Raw genomic sequence first — 27,805 nt, 5'->3', positions numbered from 1 at the left:
CTCATGACCCGAGCCGAAGGCAGGCGCTTGACGACTGAGCCACCCAGGCGCCCCTGTCATTTTTTTAAAAAAGATTTTATTGATTTATTTGACAGAGAGAGAGAGAGCGAGAGCAGGAACACAAGCAGGGGGAGTGGGAGAGGGAGAAGCAGGCTTCCTGCCGAGCAGGGTGCCCAATGTGGGACTCGATCCCAGGACCCTGGGATCATGACCTGAGCTGAAGGCAGACGCTTGATGACTGAGCCACCCAGGCGCCCTAAAAATGATTTTTTTTTTTTTTTTTGGCAGAGAGAGAGACAACAAGAGAGGGAACACAAGCAGGGGGAGTGGGAGCAGGAGAAGCAGGCTTCCCGCTGAGCAGGGAGCCCGACGAGGGGCTCGATCCCAGGACTCTGGGATCATGACCTGAGCTGAAGGCAGATGTTTAATGACTGAGCCATTCAGGTGCCCTGGGTTTTTTTTTTTTTTTTTTTAAGATTTTATTTATTTATTTGAGAGAGAGAGAGCTAATGAGCGGGGAGAGAGACAGAGGGATAGGGAGAAGCTGAATCCCCACTGAGCAGGGAGCCCAACATGGGGCTCGATCCCAGGACCCTGGGATCATGACCTGAGCCGAAGGCAGACGCTTGACGACTGAGCCACCCAGGTGCCCCTGTCATTTCTTTTAAAAAGGTTTTATTGATTTATTTGACAGAGAGAGAGAGAGTGAGAGCAGAAACACAAGCAGGGGGAGCGGGGAGAGGGAGAAGCAGGCTCCCCACTGAGCAGGGAGCCCGACGAGGGGCTCGATCCCAGGACCTCGGGATCATGACCTGAGCCGAAGGCAGACACTTGACGACTGAGCCGCCCAGGCGCCCCCAAATATAACTTTGTTATGCACTGGGGAAACCAAGAAATTCATTCGATGCATTTTATCGAGATGCTTGCTTTATTGCAGTGGTCTGGAACCGAACATGCAGTACCTCCAAGGAATGCCTGTACAAGTTTCTGTGTGGTTGTGTTTTCATTTCTCTTGGATATCTACCTAGGAGTGGAATTGCTGGGTCACGTGGTAACTCTTTGCTTCATGGTTTGAAGAATCGCCAGACTTTCCCACAGCAGCGGCATCATTTCATGTTCCCACCAGTGAAGTACGAGGGTTCCAATTGCTCTGCATCCTTGACAACACTTGTTATCGTCCCTCTCTGACTTCAGCCATCCTCGTGGGAGTGAAGTGGTGTCTCATTGTGGCTTGGATTTGCATTTCCCTGGTGTTCAACAGTTGAATGAACGTTCATCCCTGGTTTTGGTCCTGCCACAGCCTGGGGAGGATGGCGGGCAGGTGTTTTTGGTTCCTGCACCGTAAAATTTTAGGGCGTGCGTGTGAAACACAGGATGAGGTTCAGGTTTGAGGAGCCAGAACGGTGGCCAAACCTACGCTGTAAGTTGCCAGAGAAAAGGCAGAGCACCCGGCTAAATTTGAATTTCCTATAAACAACAGTTTCTTTTTCTTTTTTTTTTTTTTAAAGATTTTATTTATTTATTTGAGAGAGAGAATGAGAGACAGAGAGCATGAGAGGGAGGAGGGTCAGAGGGAGAAGCAGACTCCCTGCCGAGCAGGGAGCCCGATGCGGGACTCGATCCCAGGACTCCAGGATCATGACCTGAGCCGAAGGCAGTCGCTTAACCAACTGAGCCACCCAGGCGCCCTAAACAACAGTTTCTAAGGATAAGTATGCTCCAAACATTGCAGGGGATGTAATTATCCTAAAGAAATACTTGTTGCTTATCTGAAATTGAAATTTAACTGGGCATCCTGCATTTTTATTCGTCAGATCTGGCACCCCTGCCGGCCGCTGGTCGGGTGGGGACAGGGCTTGTGGGAGACGTCAGAGGCGCCGTACCTGGGGCGACCTCTGTATGTGGATGTTTGGATGTGACTGCAGCTGGGAGCTGTGTGTGGGGCTCGAACCGGTGTCCTCGTCCCAACTTCCTAGCTAGTAGATGAGTTTGTGCGTGTATTTTCCCTTGATTTAGCCTAATCTGCACAGAACGTGACTAAGGAACATTGCAACTTTACTCCCCCAATTGTTTGCTTTGCTTTGGTGTGTGTGTGTGTGTTTCTTTCTTCCTAATTTGTGCTTCTTTTGCGAGTTGTTCTCAGGGTAGATTTTTAAGAGGATTTTCTACTATTCTTTAGAATAATCTATTTGCCTCAAAGATACTGGGGGACGGGTTAGTGTCTTAGAATATAGTAAGTAGAGATTGTATACTGAGCCTTATATTCCAGGTGTTGAGGGTGTGTGTGTGTGTGTGTGTGTGTGTGTTTTGGCAAGGAGAAACTGTCTCAAGAGTTTGATTCCGATGAATGTTAACTTGAGTTTAAGGGGCACAAGGAGAAGGAAGAGCTTCTAATAGATATATGGGAGAAAGGAAATCAGAGAAGGCTGCCTGGAAGAGGTGGCGTTTGAGCTGGACCTTGAAGGGTGATAGGCTGGATTTAGAAACACAGAGCTAAGGCATAAAGGAGCTTTGAGAGCTGACAGAGCTAGGGCTGCCTTGTCCAGTACAGTAGCCACTAGCTGCACGTGTCCATTTCCATTTAAATTAACTAAAGTAAAATTAAAAATTCAGTTCCTCAGCCTTTTTTTTTTTTTTAAAAGATTTTATTTATTTATTCGACAGAGAGAGACACAGCGAGAGAGGGAACACAAGCAGGGGGAGTGGGAGAGGGAGAAGCAGGCTTCCCGCCGAGCAGGGAGCCTGACACGGGGCTCGATCCCAGGACCCTGTGATCAGGACCTGAGCTGAAGGCAGGTGCTCAACGACTGAGCCATCCAGGCGCCCACTCTGTGTTCAGTTTAAATGACCCGTTTCTGTTTTTATTGGAACTCAGAGCAGATATAGAACATTGGTATCAGTGCTGAAAGTTCTGTTGGACAGCATTGGACTAGGACAAGGGTTACCAACTGCAGCCCCAGGAATGCAACTCCAGGCCACCACCTGTTTTTGTAAATAAAGTTTTATTGGAACACAGCCACATCTCATTCACATACTGTCTCCGCCTGCTTTGGAGCTACGATGTCAGGGTGGAGTAGTTTCTACCCAGACTGTCTGACCATGAAGCCGAACGTATTTACTGTCTGAGCTGGGGAAGTGAAGGCACAGAGCCCCGAGATGATTGTGATATGTTTGGGAGAAATAAACCACAGCAAGATAGCTGGCGTTAATTGAGCACCTACTGTGTGCTGGGCACTGCTTGCATGCCTGTTACCCCACTCACTGCTTCCCATAGGTCATGTTACAAGGGGAGGACACTGAGCCTTGGAGGTGTGTGAGTGGTGGGCAGCCTCTTCAGCATGGTGCAGGGGAGTGAGCGAGGGGGGAGCCCTGAGGGCTGGGAGGGAGAAGTGCAGGGTCATGGGGAGCCAGGGAGGGTGCTGGAGCCCGGGAAGGACCACCACCTTCAGGAGATGGGCAGGCAGGGTGTTTGTGCGGGGGAGATCAGGTAACAGGGAACAAGGAAGGCAGGTTGGGAAGGAGAGACCTCGAAGTAGGAGAATTGACAAAACAAATTCAGCTCTCCTTGCCCCATTTTGATGCGGGCACCTTTATCCTCCTAAAGCCAAGTCTTTTGAAGATCTCCAGTGTTGACTCACCAGGCACAGCTCCCCTTTCCCTTCTGCACCTGCTGCCTTACTCAATCCCGTGTAGTCCCAAGGTCTCCACTGCATGATAATTTGATGCGATGGTTCTCAGGCTGCCCACAGGTCCCACCAAAGGAGTTATGTTCTTTGCCTTCTGGAAGTGATGACTTAGGCACAGACACTGTAGAGAAAACCACTCATCGTCAGGACTCGCTAATTTGCAGGGACCCAGGCAGAGTGAAAACGTGGGGCCCCTTGCTCAGAAATGATTAAGGATTTCAAGATGGATGGAAGAACATTGAGCCAAGGGTTGGGCCCTCCTGAGTGAGCCCCACGACTCAGGTTGCACACCCGCGAAGCTGGGCCTGCCACTAATTTTTTTTTTTTTTTAAAGATTTTATTTATTTATTTGACAGAGAGAGACACAGCAAGAGAGGGAACTCAAGCAGGGGGAGTGGGAGAGGGAGAAGCAGGCTTCCCGCTGAGCAGGGAGCCCGATGTGGGGCTCGATCCCAGGACCCTGGGATCATGACCTGAGCCGAAGGCAGACGCTTAACGACTGAGCCACCCAGGCGCCCCCAGCTGGGCCTGCCACTAATTCTTATAACCCATCCATGGCATGTTTGCTCACCTGTCTTGCTTTCTGCTTGTTTTCACTTCTAGTGTGCCCTGGCATGGATATCCGGAACAACCTCACGAGGTTGCATGAGCTGGCCAACTGCTCAGTCATTGAAGGACATTTGCAGATACTGTTGATGTTCAAAACGAGGCCCGAGGATTTCCGAGACCTCAGTTTCCCCAAACTCATCATGATCACTGATTACTTGCTGCTCTTCCGGGTCTATGGGCTGGAGAGCCTGAAGGACCTGTTCCCCAACCTCACGGTCATCCGGGGCTCGCGTCTCTTCTTCAACTATGCGCTGGTCATCTTCGAGATGGTTCACCTGAAGGAGCTTGGCCTCTACAGCTTGATGAACATTACCCGGGGCTCCGTCCGCATTGAGAAGAACAATGAGCTCTGCTACCTGGCCACCATCGACTGGTCGCGCATCCTGGATTCTGTGGAGGATAATTACATTGTGCTGAACAAAGATGACAACGAGGAGTGTGGGGACATTTGTCCAGGCACTGCAAAGGGCAAGACCAACTGCCCCGCCACTGTCATCAACGGGCAGTTTGTCGAGCGGTGCTGGACACACAGCCACTGCCAGAAAGGTATGCTGGGGTACACAGGGCTTTCGGCTGCTTCTCACGCCTCGTTCTTTAGCGAGAAGCTGGAGGCCTTCCCTAGACCAGGGGGTGGCACATTTTTTCTGCAGAGGCTCTGGTAGTAAATACTTCCGACTTTGCAGGCTGTGTGGTCTCCTGTTAGAACCCCTCAGCGCGGCCACGGCAACACATCAACACGTGGGCATGGCTGTGTTTCAATAAAACTTTACTGACAAGACAAGTTGTGGGCCAGGTTTTGCCAACTCCTGTGCTAGACAGTTGAATGTTCCTCTTGCTTGGGAGGGGGTGGGGGCAGACGAGCGGGGACTTCGTTGTGGAAAAAAAAAAAAGTTTATCTCTTGTCTGATTATAGAAGTAAGATTGCTCAGGGTAGACATTTGGGAAAAGAAATCGATAAAGGAAACACAACAGCAGCCCTTATTCCACAGTTAGTGGGAGTACTTCCTTCTCGTGGTTCTGTTGTGTCTTTATTTACTTACCTTTCCCTGTCTTTGGGCATTTAGGTGATTTCCAGTTTTTCTAAAGAGAAGGATGAACATTTTGGGGTCAGAGCTTTATCAAGCATTTGTTTCTTTGGGCCTTGCTTTTCCAGAAGTGGAATTTCTGGGCCAAAGGCTCTTGATACCAGTTGCCAAATGACTTTCTGGAAATGTTGTACCGATGGGCACCCCTCCTAGCACGGGCCGAGAGGGAACACCTTGGCCAGCTTTGAGTGTTGCTCGAAACATTGTTCATAATTTACTGCAGGGAGGAGCCGAGGTGTTGTAACTGTATTTGCATTTCTTTGATTGCTATTGGGGTTGAGCCTTTTAAAACATGTTTATTTATCATTTGGGTTTTCTCTTCCTGTTCGTATCCTCTGTTCGTTTATCTTTTAGTACTTTAGTGGTTTTCGAAGTACTAGTCTACGTGAGGTTTTCATAGATGAAGACTATTGACCCTTTGGCCAAATTTTTTTTTTTTTTTTAAGATTTTATTTATTTATTCGACACAGAGAGAGAGACAGAGAGAGCGGGAACACAAGCAGGGGGAGTGGGAGAGGGAGAAGCAGGCTTCCTGCTGAGCAGGGAGCTCGATGTGGGGCTCGATCCCGGGGCCCTGGGATCATGACCTGAGCCGAAGCAGACGCTTAACGACTGAGCCACCCAGGCACCCTGGCCAGATGGGTTTTCAGGCCTTTTTGTTCAGTGGTGAAAATGCTCTGGATCGCCGGCTGTTGCCAGAGAAGCTTCAGATGTTTATGGAGTCCAGAGTGGGATCTTTGCATGCCTCTCATGTTGTTAGGTTATGTTTAGAAAGTCCTTTTCCATCCACAAAATGATTTTTTCCCCAAATTCCCTATTTTAATTATCATTAAAAAAGATTCATCTGGGACATTTGGAATCTGTCGGTGTGCATGATTCAAAGGGATGTCCCTCCCCCACCTCCCCAATAACTTGTTGGGGTCTCACTGCTGTTTATTGCAGAAATTTACTCCTTTGGCTTTGATTTGGGGTCTGTTTCTGAATAGCCATCAATATGTTCCTGTACCAGGCCTGCTACTGTTCTAATCACTATAGTTTTATAATGTTTTTGTAACCAGGAAGGCATGCTCCAAACACACACCCGTTACTTTTTTATTGTTTCGACTCTTTCATACATCGTGAAATTCCCTGGGAAGAGTTAGTGAGCATGAGATCGAGGTGGGAGAAAGTGATGGGGGCGGGGGTGGGGGTTGCTTAATGGTTGTATCACAAAAGATACAAGGGAAGGGAGAAAGGAGGGTTTTCTCGCCTGAGCCCAAAGCTGTCGGGAAGCCACACAAGGTGAATCCTGAGTAGAATCCATGGAATTGTCCATGAGAAGCCATCGGAGCCCTGGGGAGGGGCCCTTCCGAGGCACAGGTGTTGGGTTGTAGGGTAGCAGAAGGTGAGAGTGGAGGCCACACGTCTTCTGAGAGGTTGGGCAGTGAAGGGAAAGAGAGCCTCGTTGTTTGAGGATGGGGGAGGATTCGATAATTATTATATTGTGGAGCAATCTTGGGGACGTCGGTAGGTCAGGGACAGAGAGAGAAGCTAAATCACAAAGTTGGGGCAAAGTCTCAGCAGAAGTAGAACGACTGCCTGTGGGTTTGGAATTTTGGAAAACAGGGAAGTTTCTGAGGTGGGGGTGGGCGGCAGGTAAGGGTGAATAAGCTGGGAGCAATGGCTTTGCGGGGGGTTGGCATCCACGGTGGCGAGGCCAGAAGAGGATGTCTAGGATCTACGTTAGAGGCCACACGGCTACAGGGGAGCACTGTCATTCTCATGTTGGAGACCAGAGAAGTTACTTAACTTACCTAAGGCCACACAGCTAATGAAAGACAGCTGGGGTTCGTGCCAAGTCTGAGACACAAAAAAGGCATATTTTTTTGAGGGGGGGTGGTTGTCCCCTCTGTTTAGAAACAGTTAAGCCACTTGTAGTTGGGGCACCAGAGAAACAAGGAACACGCTTTTATTATTCCTGTGCTGAGGTCTCCAAATTTAGGTGCTTGTTTGAAATGCTCCAGGCTCTTGTGTCTTGTGATATAATTTAAGACATTCCTCTGTGGATTTATTTCTGTACAGATTTTAGTCAAAATATCCAGAACGGTATTATCTGCAGAAATGTCCCTGGCGTGAGCAGTTTTTTGTGTTTTTTTGTTTGTTTTTTGTTTTTTTCCCTAATCTTTTGCTTTTGAGAACAGACTTGTTTTTTCAGCACGGGCCTTTTGTCAGAGGGGAAGGTGTGGCTCTGTACATATTGCTGTGACCGACACCTGCTGAGGTACCTGGTTCCTGGCATCTGGCTTGGTCGTCACCTGCTCCTGGTGTGTGATCAGTGCTGAGGTCCCCTAGGCGAAGCATTGTCCTGTCCTAGGAGTAGCTGGTGAAATGAGTGTTCTTTGAACCAGCGCCCCTGTCTGCTGAGTACCACTCCGCCCTCGCCTTTTCTTTTCCCCTCAGTTTCTTTTATTGTGGGAAAATACACATAATATAAAACTTACCATCTTAAGTTTTTTTTTTTTTAAAGATCTGATATTTTTACTTATTATTATTTTTTAAAGTAAGCTTGATGCCCAACGCGGGGCCCCGAGATCAACAGCCACACGCATGCTCTACCATGTCAGCCAGCCAGGTGCCCTGCCACCTTAAATGTATTTAAGTGCGAGCCCAGCGGCACGAAGCACACTCACACTGTCCTGCAGCCACCCCCACCCTCCGTCTCCAGAACTTTCCATTTCCCCCAAACTGAGACTCTGTCCCCATGAAGCACGGACTCCCTGCCCCCTGCCCCCTGGCTCCCACCCTCTACCTCCTGTCTGTGGATGGGACTCTCCTCCGGGGTCCTCATAGAAGTAGAATACTACAGTATTTGGACTTCTGTCACTGGCTTATTTCGCTGAGTCTGATGTCTTCAAGGTTCATCTGTGTTGTGTGTGTGTCGGAACTCTCCCTTCTTCAGGCTGACTGGTATTCCATTGTGTGGACGGACCACATTTACTTATCGTCATCCGTGGATGGGCACGTGGGTTCCTACCACATTTTAGCTACTGTGAATAAGGCTGCCGCGGACGTGGCTTTTTAAATGCTATGTTACCTTGTGACCCTGGCTTTTGAAGGCTTATTTAATGTGCTGTGAGACTTGAGCACAAAAACAGATCCAAATGAACCTTTATAGGGGATGCTCCCCTGTCTTAGGTGACGGACACTGGCCTATGAAAAACTGTCAACTCGTTTAGTTCTCTAGAATCCTCCCAAACACTTCCTGGAGGGGCCAGAGCCATTGTCTTTTTCTTGCATGATTGTCAGGCTTTGGAAGCTTTTGGGGTCTGGCCAGTGTTTGGGATGAAAGTGTTGGATTGTTCTCTGGACCCAGTTTATGCATTCTCTACAGTGTGCCCTCTTCTACCTGTTCTCAAAACAATGATGTTTTAAGCAGAGAAAGCAAAGGAAGATTAAAGGAAGGTCAAGGTAATTAAAAGGGAAAAAAAAAAATCACTGTAGTGTGCGGCTGGAGGTGCTTCCTCTCTGTCGCCCTGCCCATGGGTTTGGGGTGCAAATACCAGGAGAGGCCAAATGCGAGGGAGCCTTGGATGGGCAGAGTGGAGATGGAGTTTATGCAGGCTGGGTCACGAATCACCTTTATTGAGAGCCTACTATGTGCCGGGCATTGGGGTCCTTGGGGCCGCAGGGTGGGAACCAGCCCCCGCCTCCTCGGAGAGGACCTTCTGGTGGCAAATACTGACCTTGAATATGTGACGACACACTCTTGCTAGGAGAGTTACAGGAGAGGGCTCTGTGGGTGGGAGCACGGGTCGAAGCCCCAAACTTGCCTTCAGGGTCCGAGAATATCTCCCCTCCCCCAAACTGGTGTGTCATGAAGACCCCGAAGGTCGGCCTCACTGACCCTTTCCCAGGTGGTTACGAGAACTACTTGGAGTCCTGTTTTGCTCTTCACTGGTCATGAGCTGGTTCAAGCCTGTCTCCTGATCCAAAAGATGGGGACAATGATGGGACCTGCTTGTCAGAGTTGCAGGTTGGGAGGAGGTGAGGTGGTGTAGGGGGTGCATTTAGCGCTGCGCCTGGCACTCCGTGAGTGTTCTGGAAGCTTCCTGGGAGCACCATGGCTGCGCTCCGCTTCTGAGCAGACCCGCCGCTAGGTGAATGCCTGCCAGGGTTTGGCTTTGGCTCTGATTTTGGGCTTGGGGCAGGCAGAGGAGAGCCCACTGCCCGACCCGCTGATGAAGGGGGCAGGGTGTTGGACCCACAGCACTGGAGGGAAGACCACTCTGCTCACCTGGGGCCTTGAGATGCTCCGGAGACCCCCAGCTCTGGGCTTTTGGGGGCATCAGAAGCCACAGAGCTTGCTTGACCAGCTGCTCTAGCCAAACCCACTGGCATTTTTTTTTTTCTTGGCGGCCACCCCAGCTGCTTGCTGCCAGTCAGAGGGGTGGGTGAGGCCGGGGCCCACAGGGTGCCAGGAAACTGCCCACGACGCCACATAGGACATCGGCGAGAGAGTAGGCGCAGGAGGCCGAGGAGGCCGGTCTCTCCTCCCCGGGTTTGGACTTCCTTCCATCTTTGTTTCAGGTTCTCTCAACGTTGGGGTGCTCTCTCTAGATTAAATATTAACTATTTAATTCCGCCTTTGGCATTTTAATGATCAGAACCTTGATGATCTAAGCGCTTGGCTGATGATGCTGCATTGAGCCCCCCGCAATTCCTTCTCACGGATGAGGCCACGGAGGCCCCCCCAGAGGGTACGCCACTTGCCCTGGATCACACGGCTAGCGAACATTGGAGATGGGATTCCAGCTGGGGACCCAGGTGTTGGAGCCCAGAATTTGAGCTATTAAGCATTGTGCTCTCCTGCACTCCAGGTGGAGAGCTGGGGAAATACGGAAGACAAAGAAATGGAGGGGCGGGGGAAGTCCCTGGAATTCTAGCCTGCCAGCATTCTGGCTGCCTTTTCTTTCTTTTTTTTTTTTTTTAAAGATTTTTTATTTATTTATTTGACAGAGAGACACAGCGAGAGAGGGAACACAAGCAGGGGGAGTGGGAGAGGGAGAAGCAGGCTCCCGCAGAGCAGGGAGCCCGATGCGGGACTCGATCCCAGGACCCTGGGATCATGACCTGAGCTGAAGGCAGTCGCTTAACCAACTGAGCCACCCAGGCGCCCCTGGCTGCCTTTTCTTACGGCTCTTTTCATCCCCCCTTACACTAGCTGCCTCCTCCATCAGGCTGGGATTTCTTGAAGACAGGGACTGTGGCATTTATTGCTGTGGCCCCAGCACCTATCAGGTAGAAAAGCAATGGCATCTTTGACCACTCAGGCCTAGCCAGTGTTTACTGAGCACCTACTAAGTGCTAAGCATTTGACAGTGACAGCCCAGGAGAGGATATGATTCCCATTTTACAGAAGGGGAAACACTGAGGCCAGAGGAGTAATTCAGAAACTTACTCTTGGAGACCTTGCTGGGAAATGGCTTGACCTCAGGCTTGTCGGGTGCCCTTGACCAGAGGTCAGCAAACTGACCCGCGGGGCAAATCTGACCCATCAAGTGATTTTTGTGTGGCCCATGAGCTAAGAATGCATTTTATATTTTAAAAAGTTGGGTGTGTGTGTGTGTGTAAATCTAAAGGATAATATTTTATGAGAGGTGAAAATGCTATGAAATTAACATTTCAGTGTCCCCAAATAAAGTTTCCTTGGAACACGGCCAAGCGCGCTCATATGTGCATTTACATAACGCCCATGGCTGTGGTTGGTGCTGTGAATAGTTGCAACAGAGACTGTATAGCTCTTCGCAGAAAAAACTGTGCCGACCTTTGGTCTTGGCTATGCACCTTATAAAGATGAGGGGGCGCATTGGGGGGTGGAGGCTGGTTTTGCTGGAAATCGGGAGCATCCTAGCATCCGGCCAACGTGGTCACCTTGCCCCTTGCTGGCACCGAGGGGCACTGCGAGGTATGGCATGCCATCCTTACCTTACCTTACATCAGAAGCTCTTGTTTGGTTGGGGAGTCAAAAGGCAGGAGTGAATTAACCATCCAGGGCAGCCCAGCTGGCAGGAGATGTCACGAGGCAGGTAGGCGCCCCCCCCTTCCCGTTCCCCTCAAGTGAGTCATCAGATTGGTGGTTCAAGACATGTCTGTGAGCCAGAGCACCTGGAAATCACGATGTTCTCTAGATAATATCGCTGCAGAATATTGATAAATTAAATTCCTTTGAGGTTTTGTCACTGTGGTCCCTGCAGAAAACAGGGAAGTCTAACACATGCACACGGGTATTGAATAATAGTAATAAAAGATGGTGGATCGTGTAGCATGAGGAGCCATTTGAATTTGTCACCCATATTCCTTTTTGTTTTTGCCAACAATCTCTTTTTTGTTTAAAAGATTTTATTTATTTATTTGACAGAGAGACAGCAAGAGAGGGAACACAAGCAGGGGGAGTGGGAGAGGGAGAAGCAGGCTTCCCGCCGAGCAGGGAGCCCGATGGTGGGGCTCCATCCCAGGATCCTGGGATCATGACCTGAGCCGAAGGCAGTCACCCATCCAACCGAGCCACCCAGGTGCCCCTTTGCCAACAATCTTAAAAAAATCAAGGAGAGGACTAAAAGCACCAAACTGGGGGGAAGGGGGGGAGGGGAAGCAACAATCCAGGGTCATGGTAATTTCCTTATCATGGAGATGATTGGAATTTTTAAAAGGAACTTCTGGTTTTGGAGATGACTGGATTTTGTGTAGCAGGAAAGAGCACGTGCTCCCGGTCCTACCCAGGCTCGATGGATGACAAGTTGCCGTTGACATTTGTGGAAGGAGAGTGGTGGTTCCAGATTGGAGTGGTTTGGTTCGGCTGGCCAATGACGCTTAGAAAGAGGGGAAGAAGGAAGGGTGTTCCAGATGGGTGGGATGGCAATGACGAAAAACATAGATGCCTTTTGTGGGCAAGAGTAAGGAGGCTGCCTCATGCTGTGAAGAGCCTCAGACCATCATGTGCTTTGGCTGCCAGATGTTTTCCCGTGGCCCAAGGGAGAGGTCATAAAGATTACTTTGGGGCTGTATTCTGGGTGGCCTGTTGCACTGATAGTGAGTGAACAGCTGTGCCGAGCCAGGCATGTTGCTGGGACCCCAAAGTCCTTGCTGAGTTGGAGAAAAAGGGAAAGACGTTCACTCTAAGATAATAAGCTAGGTAGGCAGAAAGTGTTGGGGTAGGCTCCAGGATGCTGAGGGAAGAAGGTAGACCAGTTGACTGCATGGTTCCCTGGCATCTTGGGGACAGTACTGTCCAAATCTTCAGTAGTGAAGATTCAGACTTAAGTTTGGACGAGTGCCCGGCTTCCTGGAGAGGGCTTAAGGGATTCCAATTAACTACTTTTTTGCCTAGAGAAGTAAATTGGCCCAATCCTTTGGAAGAAGGTGGTGTAGAGTTAAATACATAATTATGGAGAGGTGGCTGTCTGGTAACTTGGTAACTGGTCTGACAAGTTTTTCTTTTATTCCCTCCTCCTTGGCGAAATTCATCGACCAGTTATTTCCCACCGTGTCACCAGGCCTTTTGTCAGAATTAAAATCTGTTCTTTGTGACTGAACACCTGAAATGCCCCAGGGAGGTCCTGGGGACCTCAGGTCCTGTTGGGCTTGGAAGCCAGCACCATGTGGTCGTCCTTCTCTCTCCACACACCTGTCCCTGATAGAATGTTTGCTTTCCCAGCGAAGAGTTTCAAAATTGTATCTTCTCTCTTCTCCTGCTCCCCGTTTCCCCCCTCTCTCTGTCTCTCTCTCAGGCTTAGAGATAAATAATGTTAAATAGGATACCAAAAAAAAAAGAAAGAAAGAAAAACCCATTGCTTTCCTCTGGGGCCCCATTGTCTGTCATGGGTGGGGCCATATGGGTAGCAGTAATTGGGCTAATTTCCTCCAATTCTAAGTTTGGGAAGTGACCCAAGATCTCCCAACCCAGCCTCAAGCCACGGGACACAGAGGCACGGGATGGAGCATGGATCAGTCGGCGCTGGGGGGCATCAGGTAGATAAAAGCCCACAATCGTCTAGTGCCTGGAGGGTTTTGGGTAGAGGGTCCTTTGACCTTTTCCTTATAGAAGTTTCTTTGCTTCTTTTTTTGTTTCATCAAGGAGGGTCTTGGGTCTTTAATGACCCCAGGCTTGCTGGCTGCCGTCTAGAGAGGGAGGTTCGTTGATGGGCTTTTTCTCGAGTGTTTCCAAGTGCTTTGCCTAGGAGAAGCTGTTCTCTTTGGAAGATCTGATAAGGACAGGGTTTCAAGTGCCGACATCTGGTCACACAGGCACGAGTGTGCATAGCATCCGTGTTGCTAATCGACCACCTGCAGCCCTGATCCATGGGCAGATGGGAGTCCTGCCACAGGCTGTCTTGTTAGTGGTGTGGAAGCTAAAGGCTTTCACCTTTGCAAAGAAACTGCGGGCTATCACAGCAGGGGATATGCAAAAGCAAGACAGGCTTCATAGGAAGCATTCCAGATTTCCCTTCTTTAAAACTGGGAATGAATCACTGAACACTACATCAAAAACTAATGATGTACTATACAGTGGCTAACTGAGCATAATTAAAAAAAAGCTAAAAAAAGCCATCAAAAGGAATGAGATCTTGCCATTTGCAACGACGTGGATGGAACTGGAGGGTATTATGTTGAGTGAAATAAGTCAAACAGAGAAAGACATGTATCATATGATCTCACTGATATGAGGAATTCTTAATTGTAGGAAACAAACTGAGGGTTGCTGGAGTGGGGGGTGGGGTGGGAGGGATGGGGTGACTGGGTGATAGACACTGGGGAGGGTATGTGCTCTGGTAAGCGCTGTGAATTGTGCAAGACTGTTGAATCTCAGATCTGTACCTCTGAAACAAATACTGCAATATATGTTAAGAAAAAAAAAAAAAGAAGATAGCAGGAGGGGAAGAATGAAGTGGGGGAAATCGGAGGGGTAGACGAACCATGAGAGACGATGGACTCTGAAAAACAAACAGGGTTCTGGAGGGGAGGGGGGTGGGAGGATGGGTTAGCCTGGTGGTGGGTATTGAGGAGGGCACATTCTGCATGGAGCACTGAGTGTTATGCACAAACAATGAATCATGGAACACTTCATCTAAAACTAATGATGTAATGTATGGGGATTAACATAAGAATAAAAAAAATACTTAACAAAGCCAAAAAAAAAAAAATTAAAAAAAGCTAAAAAAATAAACAAAACAAAATAAAACAAAAAACCCCCAAAAAACCCCAGTGTTTTTTATTGTGGTAAGATACACGTAAGATTTACTATTAGTGACATTAGGTACATTCACAGTGCTGTGTGACCATGACCTCTACATACTTTTCATCATTGCACAAAGGAGCTGTGCCCGTTAGCAGTCACTCCCCGTCCCCCACCCTTCCTCCCCACAACCCCCCCATCCCCGCCCCGGCCCCCACCAGTCTGCTTTCTGTCTCTGTGGGTTACCTATTCTGGATGTTTCAGTATAAATGGAATCATCTGATATGTGGCTTTTTATGTCTTACTTCTTTCCCTAGACATGGTTTCGTGGTTCGTCCATGTTGTAGCATATATCAGGACCCTGTTCCTCTTTCTTGCTGAATAATATTCCATTGTATGGATATACCAGTCTTGTGTATCCATTTACCAGTAGATGAACATTTGAGTTGTTTCCACCTGTTGGCTATTGTGAGTGATGCTGCTAAAACATTCGTGTACAAGCTTTTGTTTGAATACTTAATTTCAGTTATCTCGGGGGATACATCTGGGAGTGGGATTGCTGGGTCATTTAGTAATTCTGTTTAATAAATTGAATCGAGATTTACTCCTATCTTATTCTTTTCTTCTTTTTTTTGCCTTTGGTCTTATTTTTAAAAGCATTATTGTATTATCAAAGAAGACACAGATTCGGAAAACCACACAAAATGAATGTGTAGCCCAATGGCTGCTACTTCCCTATGGGCAAGGCTGTGGCTCTTTGATTATTACTTCCTTTTTAAAATTTGAAAGTTCTGTCGTGTAGTAAAATGGTACTCATTGGTCTCCCTGTTTTTAGTGTATAATAAACAAGGCATAGACTGAACTTCGTTAACAAAACTTTGTGTTCTTTATGAAGGCAACTTTTGCTAAGAAAATTATTTTTATAAGTCAGCGAGGTATGAGGGTTATTTGCAAAGGACTTTTACAAGGGCAAGGAAAAAAGAAACAACAACCATCACCCAAGAAGTTGATCTTAGGGCTCGCGGTTCTGCAGAAGACAGAGTGGACAAGACCTTGAGACACGTTCCAGAAGGAAAACAACAGATGAATCCGAGAAAGGAGAGATGTTCCAAATGGGGATGAATTTGATGAAGAAAAAAAGTTGGAGAATTGTCTTAAAGATGGCCGCCTGGGCGCACCTGGGTGGCTCAGTCAGTTAAGCGTTTGACTCTTGACTTTGGCTTAGGTCATGATCTCAGGGTAGTGGGATCGAGCCTGCTTAAGATTCTCTCTCTCCCAGGGTGCCTGGGAGGCTCAGTCAGTTAAGCATCTGCCTTTGGCTCAGGTTATGATCCCAGGGTTCTGGGATTGATCCCTGCGTTGGGTTCCCTGCTCAGTAGGGAGCCTGCTCGTCCCTCTGTCCTCCCCCACCCCCCTGCTTGTGTGTGTTCTCTCTCTCAAATGAACAAATGAATCTTAAAAAAAAATTCTCGGGGTGCCTGGGTTGCTCAGTCAGTTAAGCGTCTGCTTTCAGCTCAGGTCATGATCCCAGGGTCCTGGGATCGAACCCCACATCGGGCCCCCAACTCAGTGGGGAGCCTGCTTCTCCTTCCCTCTGCCTGTCGTTCCCCCTGCTTGTGCTCTCTTTCTCTATCAAATAAATAAATAAATAAAATCTTTAAAAAAAATTATTTCTCCCTCTGTCCCTCCCCTCCCCACATTCCTGCATGCTTTCTCTCTCTCCCTCTCTCTCTCTCTAAAAAAAAAAAAAGATGCCCATGTGGTTCAGAGGAGGGCATCATTCTTCACAGACTTTCTTCACAGTTTTGAAAGGATGCCTTTGAAAGACAGCCACTAGCCTGGTGCACTGCTTGACTTGATTTTGTGACTTCTGGCCATTGGGAGTTTACAAATGTCTCATGTTGGGGATGGCAAATAACAGCAGTGGGCATCTGTAGGATGAAAAACAGGAGTTGGGGATGCGAGAGAGTGAAGGACACAGTGGCATATTGGCCTTGAGGTCTTGGGAGGAGGGATGAAGGAAGCTAAGGTGGACCCAGGTCATAAAAGTTACAAATTCTGTATCAAAGAAGTCAGAGAATGGCATTGATTCCCCCTTGATCCACAGTGCGAATATTGCCTACACAGAGACAAACAAATTTCTGTTTTTCCCCAACTTGGTGAAGGAGGTCTTGAAAAGGTTCTAGCCATCCAGGAATGGTCAATGGGAATCCGTTCTTCAGGGTCTGTTCTTGCTCAGTGAGTATAAAGTGGCATGGGCTGTCTGTTTTATTTTAGAGGACATTAGAGGATCTCTAGAAGGCTAGGTTAGGTGGTAGCCCCGTTTCGCTCACATTGTTCTCCCCTGCATGGCTTACATTGTTCAACTGCTGCTCCTCCTGGATGGGTGGGTGGGCTTTGGTGAGAGTAAGGATGTTGAGGGTCCCACCTCTGAAGGCAGTGGAGAACCAACATGGCGAACTCCAGAGCTGGGCTCTCCCTAAGGTAGCCCTACTGGTTACATGTGGCAGAGTTTAAATGGATTAAAAGTAAACGAATGAAACACTTGTTCCTCGGTTACACTCACCACATTTGGACAGTGCAGATGTAGAGCATTTTCATCATTCCAGAAAGTTCTGTCGGGCAGCGCTGGTCTAGAGCATCTTCATCATTCTGGAGCATTTCATTCCATGGTTAAAGACAGCTGTAGGGTCAGACAGACCTGGATTTGAGACCTGTATCTGTCATGTGACCTTGGACAAGTTGTCTGGCTCTTCCGAGCCTCAGTTTCTTCATCTGAAATGAGAAAATGGTAAAGGACCCCATCTCTCATCATTTTTTTCTCAACTTTTACCTGATAGTCCCCTCTTCTGATAAAAATAAAAATCTCATTCCTCTGCTCTTTTTTGATCTTGATTTTTTCCCCCTCTTAACTCTGAAATAAAACATTGAATTGTTTTTCAACCTTTGTACCTTCTTGAGAATCCGTAGAATAGAGGAAGGAGAGACCGTGGGAAAGTTGCACACACACAACAAAGAGGCTATTCTAGGTACATGTGAGCGAGAAGAGGAACAAGGAAGGGGTAGGTGTGTTGAGTGGGGCATGAGAGTGTCATCAAGAATGAGGAATATGTCAGCTCCTTCCTGGCTTCTCTTCTCTCTCGGGGGAACAGGGAACAGAGTGCTTTTCAGTGTAAGCAGAATAGAAGGGGGTAGCAGAGAGGAAGTAGCCTCCAGATGGGGAAGGGACTGAGGGAGGGAACCCCAGTCTGATTTTGTCTTCCTGGCGCAACATTGAGCGTCTCAGTCAACTCATGATTGTTAGTGATGGGAATCGACTCAGACCAACCTAAACTGCAGTGGGGGGGTGTGGTTTATTGGGAGGACATAAGACCTTCTCTTGGAACTTGTATCAGCTAGTTTTCGCTGTGTAACAGACCGCCCTGAAACAAAATGGCTTTACACCGCTGTCATTTATTTTGCTCACGATTCTGTGGGTTAGCGGGTCGGGTTTTCTGGGCTGGATCCATCAGCTGATCACAGACACAGTCTTGGCTCTCTCCTGAGTCTGGGATCAGCTGGTGGGATGGCCGGTGGCTGGGTGATCCAGCATGGTCTCAGTCACATGGCTGGCAGTTGGTACTGGGCTGTCAACTGGGATGCTTTGGTTTTCCACCCTGTGGCCGCTCATCCCGCAGTAGGCTAGCTTATACTTGGATCACATGATGGTCTGAAGGTTCCAAAAGTAGCAAGAGGTTAATCCCTAGAGCCACAAGTGTTTTCCAAGTCTCTCTCTGCTTCATGTGTGCTGATTTCCTATTGGTCAAAGCAAGTCACATGGCTAAGGGATGCGGGAAGCTGGAGGGAGGATAGACTCCACCTCTTGATCGGAGGGGAGGAATTTGTGGTGGTTTTTGCCATCTACCGCAGAACCCCAGGGCGGGAAATGCCGGGGCACTCTTGAGACATTTTAGCCAGGACTTAGAGCTTGCTCAAACACCCAAGACTGTGTGTGGTGTAACTGAGAACCTAAAATGATTTTCCTGAGCAGTTATTTAATTTCCTGAATTCCAATGATTGAATAATCAGTTCCTTTCCCAGAAGGACTCTTGATGTTTTCTTTGTCATTTATTAAATTCAACCAAACACCATGGCCAGCTTCTGGGATGCCAGGTCTGTCTCATTCATTTGTGTCTATTCTTATAGACACAGTACCATACTGATTTAATTTCCATAGATTTCGAACATGTTTTATTAATGGCAGATCTAGCATTTCCTTTTGCACTTTTTCAAAGTATTTATCTTTTCTGGTTGAACCTAAGAATCTCCAGATCAACCTCCTCCAGCACACATAAAACCCATTGAAATTTTGATGAAAAAATTTGTATTAAATCTGTAAATTAATTTGAGAAGATACACCTTAATATTTTAGTAATTTTCCTTCCCATCCAGGTATGTAATCAATTGCTCCATTTGTTCAAATCTTTTTATGTTGTTCTCTTAAAAATATTTATTCTGTATATTTCTTGCTATGATTCCTGTAACATAGAGTTATTGATTTGTTTGTTTGTTTATTTATTTATTTATTTATTTTTTTATTTAGCAGAGAGATAGAGAGAGAGCACAAGCAGGGGGAGCGGCAGGCAGAGGGAGAAGCAGGCTTCCTGCTGAGCAAGGAGCCCTATGCGGGACTCGATCCCAGCACCCTGGGATCATGACCCGAGCCGAAGGCAGACGCCTAAGTGACTGAACCATGCAGGCACCCCGAGTTTTTTTGTTTTTTTAAGATTTATTTATTTATTTAAAAGAGAGAGAGAAAGAGAGTGCAAGCTAGGGGGAAGGGCACGGGGAGAAGGAGAGAATCTCTGCAGACTCCTTGCTAAGCAGGGAGCCCACGTGGGGCTTGATCTCAAAATGGTGAGATCACGACCTGAGCCAAAATCAAGACTCGGATGCTTAACCAACTGCATGATCCAGGCGCCCCTGTGTGTAGAGTTTTTGTTGTTCATTGTTGCTACTGTGAATGGGCATATTTATCCCGAATCCAGATCCTTTAGTGGCATTGACAAGTCAGTTGTAAATTTTTTTGTTCATTGTGTGCAGTTCTATCCTGTACAAATTTTGGTCATTTTTTTTATAAATCTTGTTTTAAATTTTGTACCTCTCACTTCAGTTTTAAATCTTCTTCTATTGGGGCGCCTGGGTGGCTCAGATGGTTAAGCGTCTGCCTTCGGCTCAGGTCATGATCCCAGGGTCCTGGGATCGAGTCCTGCATCGGGCTCCCTGCTTCTTGGGAGCCTGCTTCTCCCTCTGCCTCTCTCTCTCTGTCTCTCATGAATAAATAAATAAAATCTTAAAAAAAGAATCTTCTTCTATTGACTTGGGCTTCACGACTAATATTAAATATTTAACAGTGGTATGACCTGACATCCATGATTAACAGATATTCTCAGATAAAATCATCTTTGTTTTCCTGTGGTAAACCTTACTTGGTTGTGACGAATTATTCTCTTAGCATAGTGTTGAATTTGATTTGCTAGGTTTGCTTTGTTCTGGTTGGTTTTTATTATTTTTGGGGGATTTTTGCCATCTGTGTTTATGAGTGAAATTGTGCTATGTTTTTGGTCTGTTTGATTTTGCAATCTCTTCATTAGGTTTTATTATCTGATATTCTAGCCACATAATATGAACTAGGCAAGTTTCCATTTTAAATATCTTGGAATTATGGCATCAGGCCTAACACTTACTTGAAGAACCAATTATTTGTTGGAAAAATCATATGGTGCTATATAACCTTCTGGGGAAGTAATTCTTCGATAACCTTTGAAAATTTCATACTAGGTTGTTAGAGAATTCAGCTGAAATTTTTTTTTTTAACCTCTGGTAAGATCTTTTTGAGTCAGCTTTTGTGATCTGTATTTTCTTAGTGATCATTTCATTGAGATTTTTGGATTTAATAGCATGCTGTTATGTTTGCTATAATCTTGTTTGTATAGTCTCCTTATATCCATTTGGATTTGCCAGTTCCCCCCCCCCCCAGGAAAGCAGATGTTGGATTTATTTATCAATTCTTTCTCCACAATTTGTTAGTTATTTAGAGGAATCTTAATTTTTTTCATTTTTAGATTATTCTGAGCCATGCTTTTGCCTTCCCCCCTCCCCCGCCTGGTGTTAAATGTTTGGATGACTCACCAGACACTGAAATCCTTTTTGGAATAAACTGGGGAATGAATGAATGAATGAATGAATGAAGAATTTGATAATGTCCTCTGAATACAATTAAAGCTTTTAAGGCCATGAATTCAGCCCCTGAACTTGGCTTTGGCTGCCCTCCAAAGTTTTGGCTATCTAGCATTCTTGTTTTCGAAAGAGTTGGTGAATATAATTTTGATTTGTTATTTTTGATAATCAGTATTGGGAAAGCTGCTCCTGAGGGCCGACTTGCTTTCAGTCACTTTATATGAATGCTCTGACTTAATCTTCATAGGCACCCTAGGAATTATCCTTGCTTTACAGCCTAGTTTAACAGCCCATGAAACTGAGCGCCATGGGAGGGAAAGTGACTTGCCCAAGGTCGCACAGGTGAGGGGGTGGGGGCAGGGCCAGGACTGGCATCTAGCCCACGGTCTGTTTTGATTCTAAACCACGTGCCCTTGTGACTCTGCTACTCGGCCTCTCCAGTTGAGTGAGTTTTAACCACTAGTCGTTAGGGATTTAAAAAAAAAAAAACATTAACCGTTCATTTTGATGGGTTGTCTCAATCTCCAGTTGACGGGATTAAAAATTTAACTTGTCGTAACCCGTCGAGTTTGTGCATTTTTGTAACTGCGTGTGGCCTCTTGGTAGCCGAATGACTGTTCCATGGGCTTCTACGAAGGCTGCTTGGAAGCTGCTGGAGTGGGCAAATTTAGAGTCAGAGCTCACAATCTACCGTTCCACCAGAAAAACGTACCCCCCTGGGACAGACGTGCACGTGGGGATGTGGAAATAAAGGCTTCACCTCGCTGGCAAAATATCTCTGCCCTACCAGAGCTGGGAAGCCTTCTTCTTCCTCGCTCACTCTTGGTATCCTAGCCTCCTGAGACAGCTGGAACTAGTTTTTGCAAAGGCACTTTCTCCTTCCCTCATCATGTGCTTATGGTTTTGTGATGCTGGCCTGGAGGAGCGCGGGCCGGGCCAGCGCTGAACTTGACCTGTGGGCTGCCCCGCTGTTTGGCCCTCTTTCCTATTTCTGGGTCTTGCTCTCAGCGTGAGGATGCTACCAATCAGTGTGACTTGTTGTGATGTCACGTGGTCAAACCTTTCCTTTAAAAATGGTCTGTGATTCATCTTTATTTTTACGGGGCTGTATCATGTTAGAAGTATTACAGTAGGAGTTTTCGTTTGAAATCTAATAAAGGTTTTATTCGGCCATCTGGAGTCTGTGTTCCTTACACTTTTTTTATTGTACATGACTAAGAGTGGTGTTGGGGTTGGTGGTGGTGGTGGCGGGGTTGGGGGGGGGCTGGCGATGGTGGTTCACATCCCACGGGAGGATCGGGTCCATCATCCAAAACCTCATTTTCTCTGTCTTGGCTGCAGGCGGAGGCCGAGAGCCAAGTGCTGACCCTAAAGAGTCCTTCTTTGGAGGAGTTCTTTTCTTTTCTTTTTTGACCGAAACCTTTTATTTTTTATTTTTTTATTTTTATTTTTTTAAAGATTTTATTTATTTATTTGACAGAGAGAGAGACAGTGAGAGAGAGAACACAAGCAGGGGGAGTGGGAGAGGGAGAAGCAGGCTTCCCGCGGAGCAGGGAGCCCGATGCGGGGCTCGATCCCAGAACCCTGATCATGACCTGAGCTGAAGGCAGACGCTTAACGACCGAGCCACCCAGGCGCCCCAGAAACCTTTTATTTTTAATAGCTTGTTAGATAACGTAATATGCAAATACTTTTAGTGTCACAATTTTACATTATCAATTTTAACATAGCATCACAGACAGGTTTAAAAAACATTTAAATTAATTATTGAACACAAAAGATACGGGCTATTTGTTTTCTAAAGCAATTAACAATGAAAACATTAAATTTTTTTTTTTTTTTTTTTTTTAAGTAGGCTCCATGCCCAGCACGGAGCCCAACCTCAGGTTTGAGCTCACAACCCTGAGATTGAGATCTGAGCTGAGATCAAGGGTCAGACACTTGGGGCGCCTGGGTGGCTCAGTCTCTTAAGCGTTGGACCCTTGATTTCGGCTCAGGTCATGATCTCCGGGTCCTGAGATTGAGTCCTGCGTCTGGCTCCCAGCTAGGCAGGGAGTCTGTTTGAGATTCTCCCTCTCCCTCTGCCCCTCCCCACCCAATAAATAAATAAATCTTAAAAAAAAAAAAACTTGGGTGCTTAATTGACTGAGCCACCCAGGTGCCCCGAAAACATTTTAAATTTTTACTCACATTGGTAGAGAATAAAAATCACTGTGTTTTCCCCCCACATCTTTTCCCCAAACCAATAATGTCAGCCTTTTTCGTTTGGGGTCAGGTGGAGGGTGTGGGAGGGTATATCACTGGGGTCTTAACATGCATTTTTCTGGACCACTTATAAAGTTGGTCCTCTCTTACATGTCTCTTTTTTTTTTTTAATTTAATTTATTTATTTGAGAGAGAGAATGAGAGAGAGAGAGAGCATGAGAGGGGGGAGGGTCAGAAAAAAAAGCAGACTCCCTGCCGAGCAGGGAGCCCGATGCGGGACTCGATCCCGGGACTCCAGGATCATGACCTGAGCCGAAGGCAGTCGCTTAAGCAACTGAGCCACCCAGGTGCCCTCTTACATGTCTCTTGATCACGAATGCTTGTTTCTTCTATTTTTTCTCTTTTAAACGTGAGGAGTTTAGGCGGGCGTTTCTCAGTCTGAACCCTGCTGACATTTTGCGCCAAATGATTTTGTGTTGTGGGGGCCGTCCTGTGCGTGGTGGGGTCCCAGCAGCATGGTCCCGGGTCATGACAACCAGAACCGTCTGCAGACATTGCTGTCCCATGCTCCCTGGCCGAGAACTAGTGCTCTGGCGTGAGTACGCTCGTTACCTTCGTTCAGCTCAAGAACGGTTCCCACTTAAGCCCCTTGATGGGCCAAAGGTCCCAGTCTTTTTCATACCCGGCCCCCACCCTCCCACCCAATAACCACTGTCTGAGCTGGATTAATCACTCCCTTGTGTTGCTCTATACAGTAGTCCCCCCTCTTTTTTTTTTTTTTTTAAGATTTTATTTATTTATTTGACAGAAATAGAGAGAGAGCACAGACAGTCAGAGTGGCAGGCAGAGGGAGAGGGAGAAGCAGGCTCTCCGCCGAGCAGGGAGTCCGATGTGGGGTTCGATCCCAGGGCCCTGGGATCATGACCCGAGCCGAAGGCAGACGCTTAACCGACTGAGCCATCCAGGCACCCCACAGTAGTCCCCCCTTATCTACGGTTTCGCTTCCTGTGGTTTTAGTTACCTGTGGTCAGCTGTTGGCAGCAAGCAGATGATCCTCCTGGTGAATGTCAGAGGATCACGAGTCGCCCGCGTCCTATCACGTAGGCATTTTATCATCTCATCCCATCACAGGAACGAGAAGGATGAGGACGGCACAGTTAAGATATTTTGAAAGAGAGCGAGCGAGCACATTCATGTGACTTTTATTATGGTCTACCGTTGTAATGTTCTACTTCATTATTGGCTGTTGTTTCATCTCTTGCTGTGCCCAATTTATACGTGCATAGAGGAGAAACATAAAATATATAGGGTTTGGTACTATCCGCGCCTTCATCCTGCGGGGATCTCTGAATGTATCCCCCGTGGGTAAGAGGAGGGGCCGCTGTCCATTACGTTGCAAATCCCTAGACTCTGTGGTTTAATCTTGCCCATATTAAAAAAAAAAAACATTTAGTAGGTCTTTTCAAAAAATGTATATTTTTTATTTCTTAGGTTATCCATGCTTATTTTTGAGAAATATAGGTAAAAGGAAAAGTATCATGTCACTCTGAAATCCACCCTTACCCCCAAGCATGGCTTCTTAATTTTGATAAGAAATCTTTCATAATTGCCTCTGCAAACATATGTGTGTCAGTTGAAATCCCATTAATGTGTTCTAGAAAATGAGGTTATATGATGCCGTCTGATGCTTTTGTTGCAATCTGCTTTTTTTCCCCTCTTGGATCTCTGTGTAAATATGAATCTATATCATACTTTTAATTCTTTGTAAATATGAATCTATATCAGACTTTTAATTTCTGCATTGGTGGGCGTTTTAAGGTTGTTTCCAGCTTAGCATTTTACAGAAGGGGAAACTGAGGCATCAGAGGGTGGCCTGACCAACGTGGCAGCTTCTGGACCCACTCTTCGCAGTGCGGTGTGGAGCGATCACGAGCCGTGCCTGGTGGCAGCCTTGGCCCACCTTGAGTTCCAGTGAGTCCTTACCCTGGTGTCCCCATGTGGACGGCCCCCCGGCTGCCGGCTGAGTCCCTGCCCGACTTACAGCGTCGACACTGGAATCAGTCGGGATGTGGAGCACAGAGCTGTTTTGTCAGCTCGATGACATCCTGTACAAAAGCAAGCTGAAACCCAGCAGGGCTCTTGTCCTCTCACTTTATATTGTTTTTCTTTCTAATAGAACAAAGTACGGTTTGCGTAACTCCTCTCCGAGGCAGAGGTGATAGGATCTGAGAGCGGGTCTCACGGCCTCTGGATCTCTGCGGGAGACCAAGCGTGCCCTGTGGCATGTTAGGTGCGTGTGCGCTGCAAAGGGGCGGACCGGGCAGGTCTCTGATCCACAGGTGCCTTCGTCACTCTGGTTTGGGATGTCGCAGGGAGGCGTAGACCTCTTACTCTAGTTACCGACTCCTGGGGCTCTCCCAGATGGATTCTTCTGAGTCCTCAGCTGGGCACGGCGAGCCAGCACGTGCCTGCCTTGCTCTCCCCATGCCCTGGGGTCCCTGTTGAGAAAATTCAAGGCGAACAGAGCCAGGAGGGGGCCAGCAGCACTGTCCTGGGGTGGGCGGCTGGAATTGTGGCATTCCCTGGCATTTGACCCTGGCATTTTGGGTAAGGCAAGTCAGGATTGCCCATGTGGACAGAGCAAATACTGCCTTGGGTAGGTGTCTCCGTCAGCTCGGGCTGCTATAACAAAACACCATAGGTTGGGTGGCTTAAACAGTAGACATTTATTTCTTCCAGCTCTGGAGGCTGGTAAGCTCCAGATCAAGGCACCAGTGGATTCCGTTTGTGGCGAGGGCCTGCCTGCTTCGTGGCTTGTACATGGGCTGCCTTCTCGCCATGTCTTGCCTGGCCTTTCCTTGGGGTGTGCTCTGGACGTAGAGCCCGTGTTTTGACATTCCCGCATGTTCTTGCATTTATCAACAGCGTATTCCTTTTTAAGATCGCGGAGGAGTATTCCATTGTTTGGGACATCTACCTGTTCAAGAACATTTGGGTTGTTTTCCATTTTTGGCTATGATGCATAAGCCTGCTGCAAACATTTGCGCGTGAGCCTTTGTGTGAATGTATGCTTTCATTCCTCCTGGATTCGTACCTGGGAGTGGCAGGCACGCATTGATACGGTGTAACTTGGAGAAACTGCCAGACTGTTTTCCTAAGTGCTTGCACCACACTATGATTCCATCAGAGATGCAAGAGAGAGTTTCCAGTGGCTCTCGTGTCCTCACCGGCACCGGGTACGGTCGGTCTCTTTATTTATTTATTTTTTTAAAAAGATTTTTTATTTATTTATTTGAGAGAGAGAGAATGAGAGACAGAGAGCATGAGAGGGAGGAGGGTCAGAGGGAGAAGCAGACTCCCCGCCGAGCAGGGAGCCCGATGCGGGACTCGATCCCGGGACTCCAGGATCATGACCTGAGCCGAAGGCAGCCGCTTAACCGACTGAGCCACCCAGGTGCCCTACCCTTTCATTTTTTTTAACAGTGTCTTTTGAAGAGCAGCCAGTTTTTAACAGGGTGATGTTATTAATTTAATTAGCTCCAGATTGTGGCTTTGAGAATCTTCCTGAAGCTCTAGCCCCAGATATAGGACATTTGCAGAATTTTATTCTTTTGTTTGTTTGTTTATGAATAGCATTTATTTATTTTATTTTTTTTAAAGATTTTATTTATTTATTTGAGAGAGAGAGAATGAGAGAGAGCACATGAGACGGGGGGAAGGTCAGAGGGAGAAGCAGACTCCCCGCCAAGCAGGGAGCTCGATGTGGGACTCGATCCTGGGACTCCAGGATCATGACCTGAGCCAAAGGCAGTCGCTTAACCAACTGAGCCACCGAGGCGCCCGAATAGCATTTATTTTTAAGGCCAGTTTGAGGCTTGCAGAAAAATTGAGCAGAAAGTAAAAAAAAAAAAAAAAAAAAAAAATTCTCATGGCGTCCCTCACCCTCCCCAACGCAGCTTTCCCTATTATTCACATCTTCATTAAGGTGTTTGAGCAGTACCCCCTCTTTATCCACGGGGGATTTGTTCCAAGACCCCAGCGGCTGCCTGAAACCGCACGTAGTACTGAACCCTGACGCTGCTGTGGTTTTTCTCGTACACACGTACCTGTGGGAAAGTGTAATCTATAAATCAAGCACCGTGAGAGATTAACAACAAAATAGAACGATTATAACAATATAACGTAATAAAAGTTACATGAATGTCATCTCTCAAAGCTCTTGCTGTGCTGTACTCACCCTTCTTCTTGTGATAATGTGAGATGCTAAAGTGCCTCTGAGGGGAGTGACGTGGGCACTGTGACATCATGTTAGGCTGCTGCAGGACCTCTGATGGTGTGGCAGAAGGAGGGTCCTGTGCTTTGGACCACGTGGTTGGCCACGTGGTTGACTGTGGGTAACTGAAACCATGGTTAGCTGGGTGTGGGGGGTACTGTTGTACGTTTGTTGTAATTGATGAGCCAGTATTGATACAAGGTTATTAACCGAAGTCCCCGGCTTATGTTCAAGTTCACGTGGGGTGTGACATCCTCTGGGTTGTGACATAATGTATAATGGCATGTGTCCACCATTACGATGTCAGACACAGTGGTTTCACTCCCTGTACGTTCCCCGTGCCCCATGTTCATCCCTCCCTCCCTCCTTCCCGGAACATTATTCCAGAGCGTACCAAGAACTTCTCTTTCATGTGAGTTTGGAGCAAAGATGTTAGGATGGTTTTCCATCTGTAAGTACAAGGAGTCAGAACTTAAGAAGTTAAAGACTCTCTTTGGAGAAGGGGAAGCATAATCGT

The 27,805-nt window shown here is 47.2% G+C and overlaps 1 protein-coding gene across 4 annotated transcripts in view; it reads left to right on the top strand.

Moving 5' to 3' along the window:
* INSR (insulin receptor) overlaps positions 1-27,805 on the top strand; it is a 129,489-nt gene that overhangs the window by 14,832 nt on the left and 86,852 nt on the right. For all 4 annotated transcript variants that reach the window (XM_034997375.1, XM_034997377.1, XM_034997376.1 and 1 more), the window contains exon 2: positions 4,290-4,841. In XM_034997375.1, the coding sequence (XP_034853266.1) occupies positions 4,290-4,841 (552 nt within the window). The remainder of the gene's footprint in view (positions 1-4,289; positions 4,842-27,805) is intronic.

The sequence above is a fragment of the Mirounga leonina genome, unplaced genomic scaffold (genome assembly GCF_011800145.1).
Source record: "Mirounga leonina isolate KUSES-001 unplaced genomic scaffold, KU_Mleo_1.0 Mir_94, whole genome shotgun sequence".
NCBI classification, from domain to species: Eukaryota; Metazoa; Chordata; class Mammalia; order Carnivora; family Phocidae; genus Mirounga; species Mirounga leonina.
This window is presented reverse-complemented; position numbering and strand designations above follow the sequence as displayed.